Source organism: Prosopis cineraria, unplaced genomic scaffold, assembly GCF_029017545.1.
Source record: "Prosopis cineraria cultivar Desert tree isolate PC_DT_omini unplaced genomic scaffold, ASM2901754v1 PC2, whole genome shotgun sequence".
NCBI classification, from domain to species: Eukaryota; Viridiplantae; Streptophyta; class Magnoliopsida; order Fabales; family Fabaceae; genus Prosopis; species Prosopis cineraria.
In genome coordinates this window covers 46,746,863-46,772,421 of record NW_026555333.1, presented here as the reverse complement: position 1 = coordinate 46,772,421, position 25,559 = coordinate 46,746,863, and the positions used below count along the sequence as shown (strand labels likewise).

The 25,559-nt window shown below is 31.7% G+C and overlaps 2 protein-coding genes across 2 annotated transcripts; both read right to left on the bottom strand.

Annotated features, from left to right (window-relative positions):
* Window positions 1–1,979: 1,979 nt before the first annotated feature.
* Window positions 1,980–10,050, bottom strand: LOC129298825 (nucleobase-ascorbate transporter 1). Its single transcript, XM_054937274.1, has 14 exons — window positions 9,873–10,050; window positions 8,045–8,142; window positions 7,502–7,678; window positions 6,811–6,911; window positions 6,645–6,720; window positions 6,089–6,148; window positions 5,818–6,005; window positions 5,642–5,738; window positions 4,872–4,958; window positions 4,244–4,302; window positions 4,042–4,133; window positions 3,794–3,871; window positions 3,554–3,711; window positions 1,980–2,442 (listed from the first exon to the last, which is right to left on the bottom strand). The coding sequence occupies exons 1-14, from the start codon at window positions 9,946–9,948 to the stop codon at window positions 2,230–2,232; spliced, it is 1,560 nt and encodes a 519-aa protein (XP_054793249.1). The 5' UTR covers window positions 9,949–10,050; the 3' UTR covers window positions 1,980–2,229.
* A 5,057-nt stretch (window positions 10,051–15,107) lies between these two features.
* Window positions 15,108–24,158, bottom strand: LOC129303750 (uncharacterized). Its single transcript, XM_054943263.1, has 10 exons — window positions 23,819–24,158; window positions 22,888–23,041; window positions 22,103–22,277; window positions 21,337–21,452; window positions 20,314–20,373; window positions 19,162–19,312; window positions 18,192–18,258; window positions 17,088–17,159; window positions 15,893–15,958; window positions 15,108–15,360 (listed from the first exon to the last, which is right to left on the bottom strand). The coding sequence occupies exons 1-10, from the start codon at window positions 23,993–23,995 to the stop codon at window positions 15,220–15,222; spliced, it is 1,179 nt and encodes a 392-aa protein (XP_054799238.1). The 5' UTR covers window positions 23,996–24,158; the 3' UTR covers window positions 15,108–15,219.
* Between the last annotated feature and the right edge of the window lie 1,401 nt (window positions 24,159–25,559).

Genomic DNA, 25,559 nt, shown 5'->3' with positions numbered 1-25,559 from the left:
ATGGAAATATTTAATTAACATTAATGCTTAATAATAAAAATAATGATAAGTTACATAAGGTATACGTAAATATTTTTTAAGCCGACGGCTAGACATGGCCATGAATGTAAATTGTTGTGAGTGTATTGGTTGTGTAGGTAGTTGTATGATGAATACTATTATCTTCTATATATAAGATTGTTTTGATGATTTAGAATTGGTTCTCTTCTCTTGTTCTATCCATATATAATTCATACATGTATATTTTGAGGGATTAGGAAACACAAGCTTAACTTATGATTGTGATATAATGATGATTTGAGATTGGTTATCTTCTCTTGTAATTGTGATAATTCTCTTATTCTATCCATATATAATTCATGCATGTCTATTTTGAATGACTAACAAGCAAAAGATTGACTTATAATTGTGATATAATTGATGATCTAGATTTGTTTTATTTATTTTAATTTTTAGAATATTTTAATTAATTTGCAACATTACAATGATAAACTTTATTTTTAAAAAAGTAATTTTTTTTAAAAAAAGGACTTAAGACTCCAAACCTTTTAAATAAGAGTCAAGCTTTTAAAAATGATTAAATTTAAGAAAATCAAGCTTATAAGCTTGAGCCCAAAATGGCCTGACTCACTTGCTTCCTAGCTCTACCTTCAATTGTTTTACCTGAATAATAATAAAAAGGTAATTAATTTATTACTTTTTTAAAATAAAAAAAACTTTTAATTTTGCCCTTATTTAAATGAAAATTTTAAAATTTACACAACACTTTCTCTTATAATTAATGGTTTTAAATAGAATAATATTGAAAAACATAATTAATATCATATCATGTGCCTTGTTTGTTGTATTAGGAGTCAAAAAGTATTTTTAGAAGATGCCATGTAATATGGATGGGAAATCAGGAGAAATATATTTATAGCAAAAAAAAAAGTATTAAATTAAATTAAATTAAATTAAAATATATTAATAATTCATGAGAAAAATATACCATTCATTTCCATATCAACCAATCAATATCAAAAACTAATAATCAATACAAAAAGGGAAAATTGTCATGCATTTACTTATTTTTTATTTTTGGGCCAAGCATAAATTTATTTATTTGAAGGGCATAATTTTATTGTGGTTTTTAACTTTAATACATTTTTATTTTTCATTTTTAAGTCTCGCAAATATGATTTAAAAAGTCATCAACTGAATTTTTTTTTTTTGGACAAACATCAACTTAAAATTGATGACGTAAGACTTATCTAATCCGTGACCTAAGAGTGTACAACTAGGTTTATGTGTGAACACTAAACACCATCAAGGGTCAGGGGATTGAGGCTGTTGCAAGCAACACAATTGGACACAATACGCTGTAAATAATATACTCCACTAACTGAAAAGGGAGTTGCATTAAATATATTTTTTTACTTTTTTTCATGAAAATGAAGTTTGTGTTATTTATTTTCCACGTATGTTGTGCATGACTAATTTATAATAATAAGCGTTTTAAAGTGACAAGGCAAAAGCCAAAGAACTGAATCTAATTATCTAAGTGCCAGTTTCCTTAGTAATTATTTACGAAGATTGTAAACCAAACCAAGTGGACGATGTTGATGTGCGAATTTAATTAACGAAATTGAAAAAAAGTAATCTAGCAGGAAATTAAATATAACAAGTGTGCTGTTGATACCACTATGGCAGCCTCGAAAGAATCAGTATAATTAGTAGTCGATGAAAATTATTAAATAAATAGTAAATGTTTTAAATAGCCTAAGAAGATTACAGGAACCTTATCGATATGGACATTGTTGGTCTCTTTAGTAAAACATTTATTATTATGAATTAATCATGCACAACATAATTGAAAAATACATAATTGTACATTCAATAAAAAGGATCAAAAGCAAACTATGATGGAGGTGACAATGAATGAGAATATGATGTGATGGGCCCAATTCTGAGAATGGGCCTACTCATGCTAAAAAAAAAACAAAAGAAAACATCATGGGATAGGCAGTTTGAACTTTGATTCTCCTTTTTTGGATGTTTTTAACGTAGAATCTTCATTTCATATAGTTTTTTATTGCATCTACAAAGTTTGGGTTCCAAATGCTTTACAAAAGCCCATGCCAGACCAAAAAATGGAATTGATGGTGAATGAAAAAATTGCATCTGCTTACATTACTCATGAACTCTTCCCACCTCTCTGACCTACACACTGCCTCTCACGGTCCATTGATGTCAAGTCGGAGGGAAGAACCTGTTAAGATTGAATGGCAGAGTGTAGAACTCTTCATTTCTGTTGTCTCCTCTGAACGTTCGGAACTTCACCCACCATGGCATTCCTCGGTCTTTCTTCGACCTTTCGACCTCCACGGTGTTGTCAAGGAACACTGCCACGATCAAGCCCACCATCGCCGGGGATGCGAATATGGTATTCAAGAATGCATTGAACTGCATGTCAAGAATCAAATATCAAGAGACTGCCCCAACAACAAATATCAACCTCAAGCAAAATATAACGAGGTAATTTAGGTGCAGTTTTGTGTTTGTGATATGTTGTAGAGTTTTATAAACAAATAGGATACGCTTCTTCATGTATTACATGGAAGTTGAGGTGATCTTCATAAGCTTATAAATAGTACAGGCTTACATTTTGTATCAATATTATAACGAGACCAGGTGACAACAATTTACTATCAAGTTCTAGTTCTTTGACATAAGCATGATATGGGGAAATAAATATAACTTTGCATGATTGTTTCTTTCTTTTCGATAGAAACCAGTTTAGGTAAGTTGGTCCCAATAGCTTTTACTCTTAAGAGCATTTACAAAGGTATTTATAGATCACTCAGCAATAAGGTCGTCATATCAACAAGAAGATTTGATCCCACAATCTTATAGGTTACGAATCAAATTCTTACCAATTGAATCAATTTTTGTTAGTTTTACATGACTGTTTCTTTGAACAAAGTTTCTTCATAATTTATTATGTTTTTATTGGAGAATCTAGCAGCAAACAGTCAACTAATTTTATTTTTCCTTGTCCTAAAATAATTCGCACAATGACTTGGTTGGTTGTTTATAGAATAAAATGACAATAAACCCATCTAGTGCTTAGTGGGATAAGACTTGTTATTGTTTTTGTTGCTCTAATGTAAAATCAAATCTAAAATGCTAGAGTTTGGGTAGCTCTCTCTAAGACCACCAACAACCAGGCTCTTGATATCAATTGGTGGGTACCTAAGTGGGATGGGAAACCCTACTCCAAAAACTAGTTATTGATGTGAGAGAAACAACCCACTTAAATTCTCCATTAAGCATCTCATACTATTCAATGTGGGACTTGATATTCCATATTACATACCAAGTCTCCATTAGTGTCATTAAGATTTAGAAAAGGTTACTCATATAAGGGATGAAGTGAAACATGGTTGATGAAGGTAACAAGCAGAAGGTCAAAAGTATAATTTCCTTTTGGAAACAAATGTGAACAAATAACACAATTGATGGAGCATATGCCTTGTTAGTCGTCAAACTTTCAAAAGAAAATAAAAAAACTCACCCAACCAGCATTTGTATGCACAAGGCCTCCACGTGAAATCCAATAGTCATAAAAAAATTGAGGAACAGATATTCCAAGGAATAATGTGAGCCCAGTGATGATAAGGTTTCTCATGGAGTTCATGTTTGTGAACTGAAGAAATGATAACCCAACTGAAGCTGAACAAACAAGAAAAGTTCTTGTGAAAATAGGACAACAATCAAAGTACTGAGATCAAATCTCGCTTAAGCCAATACATACCAACAAGGCCAAAGAGAACACAGTAAAGTGCGGCGAATATGGGGATGGGTATAGATGCAAACACAGCTCCAAACTTTCCTGCAGAGAACAGAAAAAGAAACCAAAGAACCTCAGGTGAGGTAAAATGTTCACATTTCATTATTGCTGATAGGGATAATAAAGCTAAACAACATTGATTAACGAGTCTTGCAATCCTCAATGGATTAATGAGGAAGTGGCAGACTCATGTTTCAGAGGTATACACCAACCTAAGGTAGAGAAGAATATCATAAAACCAGCAGAAATCTGAACAACTCGGCGACTTCCAACCCGGGTTAGTCCAAGGAGTCCCACATTTTCCCTATAAAATAGACACATAATAATGACGTCAAGCTAATGTGATGCGATATGAAGAGCATAGACAAGAAGCTGCTTGCTGCTAAAACCCATGGAAGGGTGGATGAGACTTACACAGAAACTGAAGAACCAGTCCCTGTTCCAAAAAGACCGTCGAGCAAGATGCCAATCCCCTGTGCATTTAGACAAGAACAGCTTTCAGGCTTATCAACTTTCTTATCTGTGACTCGTTTGTTTCTATGACATATGAGAATGCATGTGAAATCCAAGTCAATGTAACCAAATTCAAATAAATATACAGGGATGAACTTTGCAGTAGACCAGCATACTTGGAATAGACAGGACGCAAATCTTTTTGCTCATATACAACAGGAAGTTTTGCATTGTATAATGTAAATATTTGCATATAAGGCAAATAAGAAGAGCACAAACGAATCAAGCCTGCAGTGCTGAGGACTATTATTGAGTAGTATATTATTAAGAAAGTGTTTCTTGAAGACTACAATAAATCATACAAGTTTACAGCCATTCTTGCAGATAAAACAGCAGTAGTTTCTTCACAAGATTACGAGGGATGTTTGGATGGTAATAAACTTTGCTCAAAAGCATGACAAGATTAACAAACGTTCCAAGAAACAGTGTTGTTGCATTTTCTATTATACTCACCACCTAAAAGCTAGGATCATGTTTAAGAAGAATATCCACTTAGGCAATAACGATAATTGACTTGTGAGTAACTTACCTGCCAACCAATGCCTCGACTTAACACATAAGCAGGAGGTGGAGTGGCAATTGCCAGCCGCGAGGCTGCTGTATAAGCTGCAGTTGACTGCAGAAAAAAATTAACAGTTGAGACATTTAAAATTTCACCAAAATATGAACCAAAATTCCAAGACTTACTGAAATCAACACTAAACCTTTTTGGGAGAATGACATTTAAGGCCCTCTCAAGGGAATTCATTGCAATAAAAGGCCATCAATTTTACATTGGAAAATACACATATGTTATTAAAAGTTGAACCTTAAATTGTTAAATTTCTAAAGAAACTCTAACAAAAAATACAATTTAAGGTTCTGCTTTTAACAACATATACATGTTTTCACAAGACAACATCTGATGCATAACTAATAGGCCCTTATAGCAATAACTTCCCTTGAGAGAGCCTTAAATGTCATTCTCCCAACCCTTTTCCTTCGTTCATTGGGAAGAAGTTAATAATCTTAATGGATTCTCAGGCAAATCTTTCGAGAAGTCCATGGTCACATAAATACAGGTTGACACAATACAGTTCTGAATTTGACTCTTATGCCAAACACAATGCCATTAACCTTGCCAAATTAGGAATTTGGATCCTTTCAACTTTGAAGAGAGCTAAACATGTGTACTTGAATGGCAGATCCCACATTGTATGGTCCCATGCGCATTGAGTTTATCTCTTTCAAAATTGAATCCAAATTCCTACATTAGCAAGAATAGCAAATAAGATAATTTTGAGGAATAAAAATAGATACCTCCACCATTGAGACAATAACAGCAGACATTGTAGCAAATGCATGGCCAGCATTAAATGTAGGTGGGCCCCATTGGAGGGGGTATGGGAACATGAACCTATTGGATTAGAAAGAAACCTCAAAATCCAGCAAAAATTTAAACACATAAGACAACTAAAAATGGAATTGAGGTGTACCAAGGGGCAGTAGATATCAGATTTGCTCTATCTGTACGGCAGCTATGTTGTGTGGAGCTAGGTTTATGTCGGTAAGCTCCACTGGCAGTCAAAATAACAGAATAGATCCATATAATTGTAACACAAATCAACACTGGAAAGCGTTCAAAGATAGGAATCTCGCGAAATGGTGTCACGTGCTTTAGATACTGCAATTTGAGCAAATTAGTTGGTGCAAAGGAAATATATAATATTTTGATGCTCTAGGTTCTAGTTATACCAAAGCACTTACTTGTGACAATCCAATTACCAGCAGCAGCATTGGTATGCCAATTTCTACACAGTTCCCTAGCTGAAAGCAAAATTCAAGAATAAATTGTATAACTTATTCAAGGTAGTATAACGAATATTCATCAAGTATATCAAACATAGTGAGTAAAGGGTTTAAATTAAGAACACGTAGTAGAAACAAGAAATATAGGCGGACATATCACTAGTCAGTAATCTAGAAAGACACAAACAAGAGGAGTCCTTTAGAATAGAAATTTAAAATGTCAAAACTTCAGCAAAAGAAAATGAATCACTTAAGAATAGGTGGCAACACCAGAAGTTGGAAGTAAGATGTGTTCCTTGAAATTTATTGTTTATCAGCTTATTATAATGAGAATAAATTGTCTTTTAAATGGCAATAAGTTAATCACATAAATTTCTGTATCAATTAAAAGATATTCTTCTGAAAACTTGTATAACAAAAGATCGTGGCAATAAGCACAAAGATTTTAGCCTGACTTTTTTACTCTAAATTGTTTTGATGGATAACATTTGAAGCTGTCCAGATCAATGCCTACCAGAGGAAATCCACGTTGAAATAGTCCTAATCCAACCAATCCAACTACAGGTGCCATGCCAAGAGGGCTAAAAAATCTGGAGAGAAGATCCATGTCATACTAAATAGCTGCTTAATTTATTTAATAATTTAAAGTTCACAGGCATTGTCACTTCCAATTTGTGTACCTTGAAAAAAGCCCCCAAACTTGGCTGTAACCTAAGATTATCTGAATACTTGAGGCGATAATCAGCGCTCCTTGTATAGCTCGCATTGTTTGTATAAATCTCTGCAAACCAATCACATGGGAAGATCTCTTTCAATACCCTACCAGATAAGAAATTGTTTTAAGCGTACTTCTCATAAAGCTAAAGTCATGGCTATGTCATATTTAGTGGTGAATTTAAATAAATCATTTCACCATTGGTATAATTCAGCTCCATGATCTAGGGGCTACCTAGTATTAATTTGATACCATTAGATTTTATACTTTTCACTTCATTGACAACCTAAGGTACTGAAAACCAAACCAGTCATTGAACTAATCAAAGTACTGGTTCAATGGTTAATGGTCAAAATCATGGTCGAATAGTGATCAAACCAGTCATAAATGAAGCATTTTATTAAAACAATTAAGACACTGGTTCACCAATTCAACCAGGCTGGTTGACCTGGATTTCCATATTGTGCGCATGCCACACATTTAATGCCTAGATAAATATAGGTTTCCAAGATTTGAAACAAAAGTCTGATGAAAAGACCGAAGCATCATCATTGCATTAACATTTCCTTGAATGGTTCTCAAGAGCCTAGACAGAAAAGGTTTAGGCAATGCACTTCCAAAGGCAAATAATTAGGAAATGAAAGGAGCAAACTTACTTCATGAGAATCACTGATCTGTTGCAATGAGGAGTCACTAATTATATAAGCAACTGGAATTACATAAGCAAAAGAGCCTCCAACAACTGCAGGCAATCTTGTTCCAAACAGTGCTTGGAGAAGGGTGTTAATGCCAGCAACAAAAAGTAAAGTCTGAATTACTTGTGCCTTATCACCCTGATTTTACAGTTAAGCAAGTCACTAACAATAGAAGTTCTAATCATCTATCAAAAGTTACAAGTGCTTTGCACACCTAATTGACAATCCAGCCAATAATTTCTTGGCCAAAACGTGACCCCAAAGAGAAAAAAATGACAACCATTGATGCAATTAGATAGTAAGGAAAAGTGAAAAAAATAACAAGCTCCAATGGACACATGAATATAATTCAAATTGTAGAACCAACTATTGTGTTCCAACAATTAGGACGACAAATACTTTATCCTGCTAAGTAGATCGGGAAAAATGAGACGTCTAAGCTAAGCATAAGCATACAAAAGATTGGAAGAAAGAATTACAGAAGGCAGCAGAATTTTAGCTTACATCACTTCCTCCCATAAATGGGACAATCATTGAAGGGATCAACACACTTGTGCCAAGCATCAATATGTAATTTTGAAATGCCAAAAGGATAGTTTCAGCTGCAAGACATGACATTGGCATTCACTGTGAGCAGGCAATGAAAACAGAACAGCTGGCAATAACTTATTCATGCACATCCATAACACATAACCACTCAACTGAAATGAGATTAAAGTAACTCCACAGAAAAGGCAATTGAAAATACTACACATTTACATGCCTCTGGTAGGCAAACTGAAATTGGACTTGTTTTTAACATTTGAAATGGCACCAACTCATTTCTTAGGATGACCACCTCATGACCTTCAAGTGAGACAAAAAACAAGCAAAACTCAGCTGATGTAGATAAAATACTAGCATTGGAAAGAAGCTCTATTAATTACACCTGAGCAATTTTCTTACATCCCTCTAATGGGCCTGCTTTTCCATCTGTTCATGAAATTATCAATTGGTACTTTGAACATTTTCTTGAATGGCATGCAACTATTGTACTAACTATATTAAATATTGATTGAGACTTGGCAGTATGGTATACCAAATCTCACATTGAGTGGTATGGAATGCTCAATAGAGTATTTAAGTGGGTTGATTCTCCTACCTCAACAGCTAGATCTTAGGCCTAGCTATCAACAGTTCTGAAGAGGGCTACCTATGGGGACCAATTGATGGAGATTTAGTACTATGAGATACCAAATCTCACATTAAATAATACGGGATGCTCACTAGAGTATTTAAGTGGATTGGTTCTCCCACCTAAACAGCTAACTTTTGGGATAGGGCATCCCAGCCCACTTAGGTACCCATAAGATATAAAGGCAAGCTTGATGATATCCTAGTTTTAATCCCTTTCCTTGCCCTCTAACATTATGTCATGAACATCCCACTCCTAGGTCCTGTTAGATCCTTTCACAAGCAAATGTGAAGACTAAAATATGAGCGTTGTGGCCACTTAGAATGCAATGACTCCACCAAGTTTCAAAATGATCCCAATGACAGCACCTCATCTGAAAACTCAAAATTTCTAGTTGCGAATGATGCCATTGATAACATAACAAAAGAACTCACAAAGCCCAGAATATATTCGTCTATGAACAGTGTAAAAATAAAATAAAGTGTTAGTCATTAAATAATTGTGGGGCCTCTTTGATTTCATTGGTGATTAATTTTTAATTACCAGAAGTAACCTCGATAGACGGAGAAGAATGACATTAACTAAGCCATCGTTGCTAGCCTTGTCATGCAGAGTATAGATAGAAAATAATGGGGACGTTGAGAATATCCTAAAAACCATGTTATAGCATCGTTGATTTTCGAATTTAAAAAAAAATCTTTTTTAAGAGAAAATAAGGCCGAAAACAATGGAGAAAAATATTAACGGAAAAATGCGAGTCCCATTCTATCTCAAAAACATAAAAATTTGCACTTTCAAACTAAATCCCACAATTTCACATTTCTCTTGTAAACTCATCGGAAACACGATATATGCAAAAGCTTCCAGGATTTTTGTTTCGAAAATAAAGCCAATGATAAAACGAAGTCATTGGAGGTTGGCGAAACGCAAAAGCAATGACATGTTCTTCAAAACAGAAAAGATTCCTATCAAATATCTATCTATCTTGTTCCAAATGACTAAGCTCAAAGTTAAATGCTTGTGAAGCTGTCTCTAAAAGATGGCGAAGATGACGTAGAAAATTTGAAGAATGATAATGAATGAGAAAAGCAACTCATCTTCACATGAAGATGATGAAAACATAAAACCAAATGAGAGAGATGTAGAAGAAGAAGCTACCCCAGGGAGGATTTGAGTCTATGCAGTACTCAAGATCCTGAAGCTGTTCCATGGGAAGGTGGGTAATGTCCGCCATTGTTGAAGCTTGTGACAGAGATGCAGCGGAAGAACGAAGAAGGAGCTCAAGAGCTGAACACAGACAGAAAAGCAGAGGAAGAGTGAAATAAATAAAGGAGGGAGTCGAAGAAGAATTCTTCACAAAGTAAAGTGCCCATATAAAGTGAGAAAAAGCATGAACAAAAATAAAATAAATAAATATAAATGATGTGATGGAAGGGTTCGGAAGGGGAGAAACCAGTACTCGTCCCAAGATTGTTTGAAATTATTTTTATTTTATTATTTTAAAAATTAATATTTTATAAAATATATTTTAAAAATAAAAAAATATTTATTTTTTTCATCCTCTCTTTTTTTTAAATAATAATTATAAAATATTTAAAAGTTATTTTTATTTTTATTTTTTAAAATATATTTTCAAATAAAATTTTTATTTTTTTATTTTGAAAAACGAAAAATTGTTTTTAGAACAAATTTCCAAGCAACCCTGCATAACGCTCTCGTCCTCCAATCTGGCACGGAATTACACTAATACCCTCGATTTCTTAAAGTGGATGAAGGAGGCCCATACAAAAAAATAAAAAAAGGAACCCTATGGATATGGGGCCCACGCGTTCAGAGGTAGGACGATGAGTGCACAGTTTGAAGTTTCAGGTCTTCATAGGGATTCTAGTAAAAGTACAGTGCACGAGTTGATATTTTGGCCTAGGACGGTAGGACCAGTTTCTTGAATAATTATTACAAAATTTACTTTTTTTATTCTATTTATAAATTATTTTTAATAATTTTATCAATATTAATGTATAAAAAATATAAAAATAAAAATTAATAAAATTTTAAATATAATCCTTAAAAAATAAATAAATTATATAATATTATTTTTTTATTTTTAATGATAATTTAGACATTTTATTTGAAGCAAAATATCACTGTTAGTCCAGTTATTTATAAACTGGACCACTTCATCCTTATAGAAGGTGATCAGTAAAGTGGATTAGAGAAAATATAAGTTATTTTTAACTGAATCATATTTAATGAAGTAGTTATTTTTAAATTAGCTTTATCTTTTCATATTTTTTTATATTTAATATAGTATTTCACCTTTAAATAAATTTAAAATAATTTATTCAATAGAAATACTTTAAAAAATGCAATAATAATTATACCGTAAAAGATTAAAAATATATACATTTTTAAACAAAAGAAGTAGTATTTTTATTAGAAAAATGTAGGTTTGAGCCCTTGCACTTTACTCTTATTTTGCTTTTAATCCTTAAACATTTTTTAATATTTTAATTCCTTATATGTTTATTTTTATTGTCTTAGGTTTCTCTGAAATTCATACACTTTGTTCATAAAAACACTTACAACAATAAGAAATAAAAATGTAGCTAAAAACACAAAAAAAATATAAAGATTAATAATAAAATTCAAGCAAAATGCAAAAATTAAATATTATATTTTTCCTTTTATTATATTAATTTTAAAGAAGTCATAATAAATAACATAATGTACTTAGAACTTAGATAAGTCGTTATTTATAAATTTATGAAATATATAAAAATATCATCCATATTTAATATAGACATAATATATATATATCCATAATATATAATATTTTGTAAAAAAATTGGTCTAAAATATAAAATATTGTATAGTTTTTATAATTTTTTAACTACACATTTTCATGTAATATTTTTGCAAAATGGTGAATTTCAGTTAGTATCATTAAAATACGTAGATAAGTATATTTAAAAATGGTAAACTTAACCTTTATATATGTGGCAATTTAATTGAAAGAAGTTCACTCATTACTCTATAATAAATTTTTGTTATTAATTTTATTAACACATTAAAATTTACTTGTCATGATTTGATTAAATATAAGTATGTTAAGTATATAAAACCAAGTATATAAATCTTATTCTTTATAAAATAACTATCAAAGGGAAAATGATAATAAAATTTCTCTCAAATATATAAATAATAATTTAATCATTCAAAATGTCATAATTTCTCTAATGTTTCTTAGGGCTTTTCTGTCATTAATGAATTTATTTAAATTATTAAATTTTTTTATTAAAAATAAATGATTTAAAAGTTTTGTTTAAATATTTATAATTTTTTTATATTAGCAACAATGCAATGACAAATAAAAAATTTAATATGTGAAGTTATGATTTATTGTTCCATTGTTGCTGATCTAAAAGAAAATTTGTGAATATTAAAATAGTGTGAATCATTTATTTTCAATAAAGATAATTTAATAATTTAAATAAATTTATTAATAATAAAAAAATCTCGAGAGACATCAGAGAAATTATAATATTTTAAAAAATTAAACTGCTATTTATATATTTTAAAAAAATTATTATATTTTTTATTATCAAATATCTTATATAATGAATAAGAGAAAGTAAATGGCAATTTGATTGATGAATTACAAATAATATGATTTATTGTTTAGATTTTTTAAAGCAAAGAAATAAAGAAAAGCAGAGAATCTTTACCACATTGGGTGATGTACACACTTGTACTATGAAGCCTCCAAAACAGAGACAACGTCAAGAAAACACAACACAACTGAAAGAATATGGCCCACACAGAGGATTTAGACTTCTTAAATCATAGAAAAAAAAATAATAAGAAGAACGAAGAATTCTCAGTCTCATAATGGGCCCTCTATCTGCAATTTTGTAGGCTTTATTGTTAATTTGGCATGTTTTACCTCATTTCCAATGCAAATGTTTCCACTACCATACAACACTGCAAATATTTATTCAACAAATCAGGCCAATATTTTTGACATCGCCATGAGTAATTTCACTCACGTTTATGATAAACAGTGAAATTTCTATTATCCAAAGGTGGCAAGAAGGGATGTAAAAGGGCAAATTTACAAAAGGATGGCGAGTAATAAAAGATGAAAAATATAATAATAAATTTTGCTCAAAAAAATATAATAATAAATTTTTTCGTTTTCTCTACTTGTATATGAATATGTAGACACCATGGAGTTGAAGCTGTTAATCTAACATGTTGCCAAATTTAAATTGTTTATGAAATTTCAAAATAAATATTATTCGGTAAGCAATTAATAGGAGGAATTCTTTCATGTTAATTACGGATATTTAAATTTTTTTAAGAAATATTATGCATTTATCTAAATATTTATCATTATTTTTCAAATTAATAGCCGAAATTTCTTTAATTTTACAGGAATTATCTTTTTATACATTTATCTGGTTTCTTTTTCCATCAACTTGATTAGATTCAAAATATTTTAATAATAATAAACAATGATGCAAAATAGTAACATTTAAACTTCTCTGATAAAATAAAAACATTTAAACTGCTTAAATTATAGCTAAATGTTAATAAGGGAAAGAGAGAAGATTATTTTAATTCTATTTATAAGGCACTTCAATGATTATAATGTTCATCTTTATCATTTTGCCTCATATATAATATTGAGAATGTTATTAATTGTTAAAGTATTTTACCTTTTAAAGTAAGTATATTTAATAAAGATAAAGTTAAAAATTTATTAAATTTTAAATAAAATTAATAAAAGTCAAGGCTTTTTAAATTTTGATAAAAATATTAAAAGTAATTTATGAAATGAGAAGTGAAAATATATTTTTTTGGACAAATGAATAATTTACTCTTTCCATTAAAAAATTTAAGGTATCTTTTGATAAGTTGTATGTTAAAAAAATGTAAGACATCTTTAATTTTTTAAAGTGTAATCGTTACCTTTTTTTAAAGTGTCTCTATGATAATGACTTTATATTTATTGTAAGATATTTAATAAAAATAAATATAAAAATTTAATGTTATTTTAAAAGTAAGTACTATTATATTAAAAGGTGAAATTTAATTAAAATATTTTATATTTTTAAATGGAAGAAGAATTATATTTTTTCAACTAAAAGAGAGTATTTAAAATAATTAATAACTTTTAGTTTTAGTTCGTGAGATTGGATTGTAGAGGAAGATTGGGAACTGGGAAGGGAGTAAATAGGGTTTAAACGAACAAGTAGGGACATAAGTGGGAACAAGACAATAAATGTAAAACCTGTCAGATGGTTCTGTTTTCTCTTTCTCTATTAGATGGTTCTGTCTTTCTTGTGTAAGGAAGAGGTAAGGAATATGTGCTGACAGAGCAGGCGAGACAGTTAGCTGCCTGCTTTTTCGACATTCGGGCCCAATGGCAATGTCGTAAATCAAGTGATGATACGACCCATTTTCAATAATTATTGGGATGGTGCCACAACACAAAGGCCTAAATATCAATTCTGTTGGGATGACACAACACATGCCACACAAATTTATATTAAAAATAGGGTTAATTGAGAATTTGTTAGAATAACATCGCCCCTTAATTGTTAAGATTGTTGTAATATCACCTTTGACTAATGGATAATAACGTTAATAGAAATTTTGGACCAATGGATATTTTGTCTTTAAAATATTTGTGGGGGAGAGCAACTGACATGCTAAATTCTATAATATCAAGCAGTTGGTACTCTCTCTCTCTCTGTTTTATTTTAATCAAAACATGACATGACTTGCCAACTCAATATTTATCACTAAAAAAGTTAAAAAAAAAACATAATTTTATATTCTTTCACTTTTTTTTTAATGTTCTAAATCTTAAATTTTTATTTTTTGATATTCTAAATTCCTATAATATTATTTATAAAAGGATCTATAATATTAAAAAAAAATATAAGAACTTAAAATATATAAAAAAATATAGAGATTTATAATAAAATTTAAACATAGTACAAGAACTCAGTTATATTTTCCAAAAATTTTATCAACTTACACTAATGTTACATTTATATATGTGACATTATTATAAAATATATCATATTAAATTGTAATTCTAAAAATTGCTACCAATAACTTCACAAAAATAAAAACTTGGTATCTTATTTTTATAATCTATTAAATGAATTTTTAATTTTTAACGTCTTCAAGTATCATTAATTTAAATTATAGATCTTTATATGTCATTTTTTCTTAACTGTTTCTCCATCTTGAACATAAAAGTAGGATGCACTTCTTAAAAGTTCCATGCTTTAATGTGTCAGATGTTTTGTGGAATAACAATTGTTAATTATTCGTTTATAATTGAAAGCAAGTAATTTTGATATATTCCGAGATGAAATATAGTGAAGCAGCAAAAGCTGAAAAGCCATGTGAAGCCATTCTTTGTATAAACAAGTTGAATATGGTGGTCAAAAATTAGCTACAAGCCTGATAGATAAATCATTCAAATCCATCATTCCACGTCCTCCTTGTCAGGTCCAATATACATGGTGCAACAAAAAGAAAAAACAATAAGGAAACATCCCACAAGCTGACCAAATGAGGCAGCTACATTTGACAACGCCAAAATCTTCCATACTTGGGATAATGCTACCTGAAACACAAAAGAGGCCGGAAAGCATCAGTAATTAGTGCAGGTTCTCTAGTTCGAGTCATTAGTGATTCAAGAACATAATGGCTAGATAGAAGAAAATAACTAATGAGAATGAGATGATCTCATGACAAGTGAGTATTAGACACAGGAACACACAAATATAGATGGATTTGAGAAACAGGCTAGCGGAAAAAATTCTGTTGTACATGCAGGAAAAAATGCCACAAGTATATCCTAATAGTAGTGATTTTCCTAGCAGCCATTCATTTCTACCCATTCCAGCTGCTAGATATTTGTGGTGCAAGTTCTTCGGTATTTTGGTTTAGGGATGAGCCAAAGGGGGCAAGGATCTTTCACAGGCCTGCAATGCATCCTGTGTCGATTGGCGCAGGTGGTCGGGGAGGAAAGGAATGCCTTAATTTTCATCTCAAAATTAGGATCTCAAAAAAAGGGAGGCATAGGAAACTTGGAAATTGAGCTTACTGACAAGAAAAATCAAAAGAAAGAACTGTGATTTTAATACGAAGGGCACCTCCAAGTACAAAACATTGGCAGCTTTACTAGTCCTCTCAAGTTGCAGTCCCCGAGCTAACATGACCTGCAGAAAACAGGGGCCAATCAGTAGTGTAGATCTATTTTTATCTTACAATTGTAACACTAGTTTTTAGTATTTTGAAAGAATCAGAAATATAAAAGCACAGGATAAGGCATCCTCCTATAAATGCAAAAGGACAAAGAAAAGCAGGCACAACACATTTTTAAAATGATACCCCCTCAATTACAGCACATAAAAGGCTAATTAAGCTTGAGAGAACTGGTTGAACATCATTTCAGATCAAAATGACAGCTCTATCCCACTGAAGCGATAAAAACAGAAACTTCTCCGTATATAGATTTCTTACATGAACTTACTACCATTTCAAGTGATACAAAGGGCCAAAACTACCGTTCAGGTTCATATATTACCCGCTTCCCATCTTTATTCACGCTTTCTCTAGCTCATTCAAATCATTATAAAATGCGTAAGAAAAATGTGAACCCCGATGTCCCTGCCGGATCTGTCCTCCTTTAATCCATCTCTATTTTGCTAATTTATTTACTATTTGAATTTTCTTAGCTTTCTATATGTCATGAAATTTAGGAATCTGAAACACTAAGAAGGTAAATAAGAAGCACTATAAAATGTCACAAGTACACTGAATTACACAGATAATTCAAATTGGATTTTCTGTCATCACCTTCATGCAAAACATGATTATATAGATCGATATAGATTTCTATTACACTGTAAAATACCTGCAGCAATATTTTAGCCGGGTAGTCGCTCCTAAATTACACTCTCTGAGGGGCAATAATATAATTAGCTAAAGGCTCATAGGAATTTGACCAATTGAGCCAATCCTTGTTGGCCTTGATCAAGCCCTGTATCTATAATATATATGGCTCAGGCAGGACACTTCGGTCTTAAAGTGACCCCAATACATCAACCTCTAATAATACATGGGCTTAAAACACCTATACTATCTCCCTATTCTCAAATTACAAAAAATCAGAGAAAAAAATAAAACAAATGGACACATGCAATGTAAGTAACGTGCATGACTAATCACATCAAGCAAAATATTAGAGCCTTATTTCAACTATAGCATGGAACAACCAATATCTCTGATAAAACTGCCTATAATACAATGCAAACAATAATTAAAAAAAGTAGTTTAGAACAGCACCTCGGCAAAGAAGGCCAGAACACCAAGTACAAGCACGAGTAAAAGTGATTGAAATCCTGGAAGCGCAAAATCCTGCAAAAGCAAATTTTTGTTCTTGTGAGCACTAATGACTAAGCATTCAGGAGAATAGATAATATAACCACCGGTACTGGCTTAGACAATATGAGTAGCCTTAGTCAGGACAAAGGCAATAAGAAAGCTCGTTAGAAAGAAACTGCCTATTTTTTCCTCTCTCTTAAACTCAGAAGACGAAGTCACACGATGTTTTTGCTCTGAGAAAATAGCCAGTAGTTGTAAAGAGTAAAGATAACAGATTCTAGAATTAGAAAATGCAACTCAAGGATCTCATGAATTATGGCTCTATTACTTTGGTAACAAAGGTGCATAAATAGCTGCTGATCAATAAAACTGGAAACAAGAGGTAAAATTTATTGACAACCACTGGCTAATCATTGTACTTTTATGTTGTAGGAGATATCTTCTCCTATTCGTCTTTTTCAATAAAGAAAAAGGTAATAATAAAAATGTGATGAATTTTCATCCCCTTTGACAATTATCCAAAATTTTTGGCTGAGGATTGATAGGATCCGTAAACAGAATAATGCCAATAGGAGCACAGAAGTGGCTGTAGAAGACCTTTGCAATGAAGGACTGTTGAGAAGTAAAGAATACTGCAAATAGAGTGGCAAGATTGAGAAAGACAAGCGCTGTATGAGTATGCCCCTTCCGTTTCAAACATAGGATTGCTGGTTTTCTTATCATATATGTTGGCACTAAATGTTTGATATCTCATATTTGGGGGTTTCTTTTCCTTTTCTTTTTCTTTTTGGAGGTCCGGGGGACAATGAAGCGCCAAAATAAAAGATAAGGCAGCACACTCAGTAGGACAATCGATTTAGGTTACTGGAAAACAGGCAGTTTCACGATATCACTGGAACCTGATAAATAAAATTTTGATACTCTCATTTTTCTCTTGCATATTTTATACTCGGTAGTCATAGCCAGGAAACTTATCAAGCGATAATCATCACCATTGCTAATTTTCTTTATGAGCCCATGTCTCAATAATTGACAGAATACTAACTTAATCCACAGTTAATTTACCTCAAAAATAAATGTGCATATCCCTGTCAATGGGCTAGCCAACAAGCCAAACGAAAAGATAGTTAACCTGTAATAAAGCAGATGAACACATGTTAGAGCAGAAGTACATAAGCTCTCTGAAATACACCAGAGAGACATGTTGATTATTTAGCCAAAGCTCTACTAACTTCATAGAATATTTGGGTCACTGGACCAAGTAGATATGCTAAGCAACTGCTTTATAACTAGTAGCACCAGTACAGCATACACCCTATAAGATACCGACAGCATCTGAATCTTTAACTCACATGCATACTAAGAACCACCAATATAGTCAGGCATATCAGGTCAAACCTGATAAGTGGGATAGAAGAATTTTAAGTTTTAGTACACAGGAGCAAGAACAAGAAGAAATCAATTCATTAAAAAGGAAATTGAGTCCTAAATAGGAGATAAATTATATCATAAATGATATAAACAAATTAATACTAGAGTTTTCAATTCAAATTAATCTTATCTCTGTCCAAATTACTAGAATAAATGGAAGATTAAACTTACAAGCAAACAACTGTGATTTATTTCATTAAAGAAAGAATAGAGGATCAATAAATTGAACCAAGCAGACAACTTAGAAGCTTGAAAGCCAACAGATTCAGTAAGCTTCACTCACACTCACAGATGAAGATGCAAAAGAACAGCCTCAAAGGGGGAAAAAAGTTCGCAGAAGAAAACTAGGGATTTCCCAAAAAAAAAAAAAAAAACAGAAGAAAACAAATCAAGATGGTGCCACTCCCAACACACATGGTTCCTAGAATGCATATTAAACAAAAGATTCCGACAAAAGGCAGGCTCATACAGTTTATCTCAGATAGTTTCAATAAACCAGAAGCACAAAAACTAGCATGATGAATGAAGCATAGCATAATATTTACGAGTTTCATTAAAAAAGCAAGTTCCCAACAAATACCAGGAAACAACTCTATAAACTTACAGAGGTTCGTTGGAGGCTTTTGCTCCAGCCCTTACAAGGCAGTAGGTAATTCCACCAGTAATTGAAGAAAGGAGACCAAGTAATATGGCAAATATGTGATTAGTTCTATAAGAATTTGCGTTGCTTCCTTCCTCAGTTTTAACTAAATGCCCTGGAAAGTACAAATACAAAACTTAGAAATAGTTTCAGTATATCTATTGTTCTAGCTGAAACTATCAGATGCAGGCTATGAAGCTCACAATTTATCAACAAAAGAAATATATATAGGTAAATTACTTTCCCCTCCCTTGAAAGATAGTTCAACTACATAGCTCTCATTATGAAGATCTACACTGTGGTCCTCTGAACTCAAAAGAGACAACCTACATAATCGCTTTTTAGATTCAGTAAAATTCCAATCTTTTCCAATTTTTTATTAAAAAAATAATTATTAAAATAAAAATGCATTGAGAATATAATTTTTTAAGGAAATTTAATCAAATAAAAGAAAATGGCTTTTAATGCTTAGCTTTTGGTAGCATGGGTATCAAACACATGTTTGATCAACAAAAGCAATGGTATTTATATAATAACACTAAAAACAAATTAAGCTTATTGCTTCAGACACCATAAATAGCATTATACAAAAATTTTAAGAAATAAACTTTAATAAGCAAATTAATAGTATCCATGATAATATTTTGGTCAAAATTGATCTAGTTGTAGGGCGTTCGTTCATTTTAGGATATGTTAGCGTAGATTTTCATAATAGAAGAAAGAACCATTTAAATAAATCATCTCTTTAAGGGAAGGGAGAGTACTATTAAAAGAGTTAAAGGAGATCATCTTTTTGGGGGTAGTGAGGCGAACTGCATAAATTTAAAGGATAGTGTATTGCGTAAGTCTATCAAATGCTCATTCCTTTTTCGTGAAGTCCATACCTCACTTTCACAAATACAAGCGTGGTAATATGGAGAAAAAAAAGCATTTAAAAGAGATCACAATCAATAAATCCAATGAGTTTCTTTAGTGAACCAACCAATAAAGTCAAACTTGCCAGGGTGAATTCTTAGTTCTAAACCATGTAAGCTTTATGTAACTTAAGATAATAAAGGTGTTCATAAAATTTTGAATCAATTGCTGCAAAAATAAATGGAACGGAAACCACTCTACCTTGCATGGCAAGCATTTCTTGGAAAGTGAAGAGCACACCAAAGAAACTGCAAGCAAGACCTGCAATGTAATATAGATTCCCCTTCATTATCAAACACTATCTGTAGTCGTGAATATGGAAATAAGTGTTCATAACTATTCTATCAATTTTTTTTAACTTGGAGTGCGAGCTTTTTTAATTTGAATAAGAGGGTTTAATAACTGAGAAATGAAGACTTTAGGGACTTTAGGGTTTAGTTATTTGCATCTCTACAGATCTCATTAGTTGTTAGAGATCAGAATAACATTTAATTCTGATTTGGGTTAGGTTTATGTCCCCTGTTTGGGGTTATGGTCCAAGTTGGTTTTTTTTCTCTTTTTTTTTTTTTTGTTTTGTTTTTTCCTGCTGCTTCATCTAGGTCAAGTGTATAACCTCCAAACCCCCTACCCTAAAAGAGAACTGTAAAGGGCAATAGGGATTTCTGTTGTGTAGTTGAAATGTTCAATAATATTTTTGTTTTTTCAGTTTTACTTTGGTTTCCCCTGCCTGTTCTGTTTCAACAGTCAAACAAAGCTGTCTGAACTATTAAACTGATGAACTGGTAGTAGGTGAATCAGGGGGAGATAACCTCACTCACATAATAGAAATGTGAAGCAAAACAAGCATGAAAATGTTACATGAATATAGATGGATCAAACAAAAGACACCAACTATAAGGGGAAGTGAAAACCCTCGAACTTTAAGCTTTGCAATTTAAAAAGGGAAAAACAAACAAACAAACAAACAAACAAACAAAAAGTTTGAAGATTATGATTACCAATAGTCAAAGACAACAGAGTGGCCACAACACGTACAGAAGCAAGACAAGCCTTTGTTAAATGACAACCCATGAAAGAGATACTAATCCTACATAGTATAACAGACCTCCCTTAACAAATGAAAGGTTGATTTCCCACAGAAAATCCCCATCTTTCAAATCAAAAGATTAAATCGGAAATATACAATGGCAAGTAGTAAATAATAGAAAAAAAATGAAATCTTACCCACAATTTCAGCAACAGTCAGCTTCTCATGCCAAAAGAACCTTGCCACTATTGAAGCCAACACTGGAGTCGTTAGATTTAATACAATAGCCTGAGAGAAAGGCAACCTTTGAATGCTGAAAATAACACATTCTTGTTATTACAGTAGGTTGCACCAAATGCAGTTCTCAGGGAGCAAAAGCCCACGAGTAGTAAGTAGCAACAAAATTTTCCAAGCTCAGATTAGCATAAAGTCAAATATGCTAAGGAAATGAACAAAAGGGCTAGAATGTGATCCACTTAAACCCAACCCTTGAGTAGGAGACTATCATTTATATCAAATTACAAACAACAAATTGTCATATGGGAATAAAGTGTCACAGGTAATTAGGGAGTTAGGATAACGAGCAGTAAGCATATTTGCTCTAAATATCAATTTATATCAATAGAGGAGGATATGAACACGTATGGGTGTGAATAGATTAATATTTTGGCTATTTGGGTTTTTGCCATGTATCAAAAATAGTGGGCATTGGTTAAAACACTCCTTAATGACAAATATTCATCGCATGCTTATGCATTGCAAATCCCCCTTTGGAATCTCTCTTTGATATTGTAATGCAAACTATTGTAACAATTGTTTAATCCAGATTTAACTAACAAGAGTTTCCTAAATAATTATAACATTAATGAAAAAAGAAAAAAAAAAAGTTATATGATGAGCATTCCTGACAACAAATGAAATTCTGTAATGAACATATAGTTAAAAGAGTCACATAAAACTTACCAATATATGAAACTTGACAAAGACATATAACCAATAAGGGCCCTTGAAATCAAAATGGTTCTAACTTGGGAAGTTCCAAAAAGTGGCTGTTCACTCTTCCTCAACCACAAATATGACAGAATCGAGATAATTGTACATCTTGTAAAAGCAGCCTCAAACAAAGGTAGAGCCTGAACTGCCAAATCAAAATTATTATTGCAACAATTAAGAAGAGGAAAAACAAAAAACAAAAACGAAAAAGATCAAGATAATGGTAAATCTTGAAAAAGAAGTTTCAAAATAAAGTTAGAAACTTGTCAAATTAAAAAATATGGAGAGGTAAAACTAACACAGATAGCTGAGAGCTTGAGAACAATTTTCAAGAATGACAACATGAGAATGCTTATTATTTCTTTCACCATCTCAAAAATATAAATAAAACATTACAATTGTTAAAGAAGGGGGGAAAGTAGAAACTAATGTCAGATAGGAAAGTACGGCTCAAAATAAAATTAGATGGTTTCAAATATTGGGCATACATAGAAGAATAAGAATGATCGATTCCTTCCAAAGTGAACAAATAAATAATTGAAGAGGAAAGAATAAGGAAATAAGTCTGAGTTTGTCCTTTTGTTCCTCCAAAACCATAATGGTAAAAGTAAAACCAACATAGTAATCAGAGATTTCTATTGCTATCAAAACCTCTTGCTATTGGCATCCAAATTCCAGAATGTTTCCTTCTAGTGATTTCAGTCATTAAGTTAATGCATCACGCAATGCAAAGCACAAACCAGTGAAGAACATACCAGAAAAATTACTGGAAAGAACTTCCATGAGAAAATAGATGGTAGATGAAAGGGTCATACAAAGTAATCCAGAGTATCTGGACCCACTCCATACCCACAATATAAATTGAGTCATAGATGATGTCTCTGACTCAAGTGACCTTGTTAATTCATCCTGCAACCAAAGCCCACATATATGTTAAACAGGTTAGGTTTAGAGCATCATTTTCCACTCAGTCAAATTTCTATTTTTTTAAAAAAATTATTTTAAAAAAATCAATAATCTTTTCTTACAATTGTTCCGCAGACTCACCAAGACTTCAGTATAGGCAAAATATGGTCCAAAAAAATCTGAAATTTTCTTTAAGGTCCGAAAAACGAATCTCCAATCAATATCATTTTTATTGTCTCCAAGTGGTTTAATGAAAAAATAAACTAAGTTTGAGAATTGAGATTTTCCGAACTCCATTCTCCGCACATGTAGAAAACCTTTTTTGGATTCCAATTGGAGGGGAAAAAAAAGGTTAAATGTCAGTTACTTAATTGCTAAAGATTCCCCATCTAATTTGAAGCATAGTAGAATATTCACGGCAGTGCTTTTAGAATTTGGATATATGCGATCCACGTACTAAAAGCACCACTTCCCCAGCTTCCACCCCTATTTAGCAGTTGAACCTTGACAAATCATCATACAGAGCACGAGTCAGTGGCTAGTATCACAAGAGTCTCCGTCTCGCCAGACTTCAAAGCAATGAGCTCATTCGTTTCTTAGCAAAACGACGAAAGACTCCGAAACAGTTAAAACAATGGCAAAGGCACGAGACACCCTTCTAATGAAAACTCAGATGTACATACATAACAAAATCTCTAAAAGAGGTAAGAAAATATAAAAATGCACACGGCAAGTGACTTGCATAAAAAGAAAATAAATCGCATAAAGCTGACAAATTACTCTAGGTTTTTTGCGGGGATAAGAGGCCGTGAAGATGTTGATCTTGGGTAGTTCGGCCTGGATAAGCAGAGGGGTTATCTGCTCTGAAACCTCTTCAGCATCGCCAGGAGATGCTGATGGATCGCGCTCCATAAGCTCTACTACGTGATCTACATGGTTGGACTCCGCAGAAGCCATGGCTGTTTGTACATTCAGAAGCCCCCTCCCCCTCTTCACAGTTTTGATCCAGAAATCCGAAAGACCACGACAATCCACAAGACGACTACTGCGCCAGCGTTTGCCGGTCGAAAACGACGATCAAACGGTCAGGGGGGGCAATTGTAGCCAGACTTTTTTACCAGCAAAGTGTGTCCTGTTTAGTGAAAATTACTTTTACAAGCCAAAATGTTATACCTTTTAACACCAACTAATCCTTCAAACGATAAATTTCAATAAGAAATTGTTACTCCCTACTATTTTTACTACAAAGCACTTTTAATTTTTTTACGAATATCATAAAAAAATTAATTTTTTATTTTCATTTTAAATTTTAAATAATAGTAAAATTATATTAGATACCTTCACGTTAATTTAAAAAATAAAATTAAAAAATAATTTATTTATTATGAGGTGTTATATATTTTAAATTAAAAATTATTTTTAAAAATTATTTTATAAATGAAATCAAAAGAAATACATTACAAAGTATTGTTGCCTGTCAAACAGTAATCAATATCAATGTCAATATAAAAATATGAAAGATGTATAAAGAAAAGCATTGTTTACCACCAATTAGTAATATCTTATCATTAATATCAACATTGATAATAAATATAAAAAACACAGTGAATCACTATTTTCATAAATTATGAAAAAAATTGCTTTATATAAATAAAAAAGGCTAACTATGTTATAAGTTATCTTTCAAGAAAATAATTTTGGATGAAAAACTGATGATAGGAATGCTCCTTACTATTTTTTTTCTTTGCTACTATATACCAAAACAAAATTTCCCTTTCTTTTTTTATTTTGTAGTAAATCACTCGATGTTTGAGAGATGACGATTCCAATTGACGTGAATTGAGTTGAGGCCAAATCCTTTTGGGTGAAAGTTCTATCGCTAAATGTTGTTGTATTTCTAAAATTTGGACTTGAAATTCCTAATTAAACTATGTACTTGTTGATGAATTTTCCTTCCTTTTCTGAACAAACCTTTCCCATTATTGATGAATATATTCCTTCCTTTCTTTTAGTCTTCTTTGGCCCCAGTTCTATAAAATCCATTTTACTTTTGCCGTTGATTCTTTTTCTCCTTTCTTTACAAGGTCTTATTACCCTTGCATATTTTTTTGGTAAAAAATCTTCGCAATTGCCTATTTTAAACTTAAAATTGACTTGACCACCAAGGCGTAGACAATTCATTAGAAAATCGAAAGACCTATAAGACTATTAATTATAATTAAGAACATCAAATTATTAAAATTTTAATAAAAAATTATAGTTCTTTTTTAGAATTAAAAACATGATATCATTCCAAAAGCCTATAATCTTTCTTATAGAGATTGGAATATTTTTATTAATTTTTTTAGGGACATTATTAATTATGCTCATTCTCTTACTAGGAAAGCTCATTTTTTGGATTGCTGATTTTACATCTTTGATCACGCACCACTTGTTGTTACATTAGGAGATGATTGATGATTGAGCTTTGCTCCATCTAGGTTTATATTAGGCCTTGTACTGTTCTTTTTTTTTTTTTTTA

Coding starts and splice junctions, on each gene's coding strand:
- LOC129298825 (XM_054937274.1), bottom strand. CDS start 9,948: ATGGCGGACATTACCCACCTTCCCATGGAACAGCTTCAGGATCTTGAG. Junction 7,679..8,044: donor CATTTATGGGAGGAAGTGAT/GTAAGCTAAAAT, acceptor CTGTAAAATCAG/GGTGATAAGGCACAAGTAAT. Junction 6,006..6,088: donor TGGTAATTGGATTGTCACAA/GTAAGTGCTTTG, acceptor CTCAAATTGCAG/TATCTAAAGCACGTGACACC.
- LOC129303750 (XM_054943263.1), bottom strand. CDS start 23,995: ATGGCTTCTGCGGAGTCCAACCATGTAGATCACGTAGTAGAGCTTATG. Junction 22,278..22,887: donor TCTTTCCAGTAATTTTTCTG/GTATGTTCTTCA, acceptor TTGATTTGGCAG/TTCAGGCTCTACCTTTGTTT. Junction 20,374..21,336: donor GACTGTTGCTGAAATTGTGG/GTAAGATTTCAT, acceptor ATTACATTGCAG/GTCTTGCTTGCAGTTTCTTT.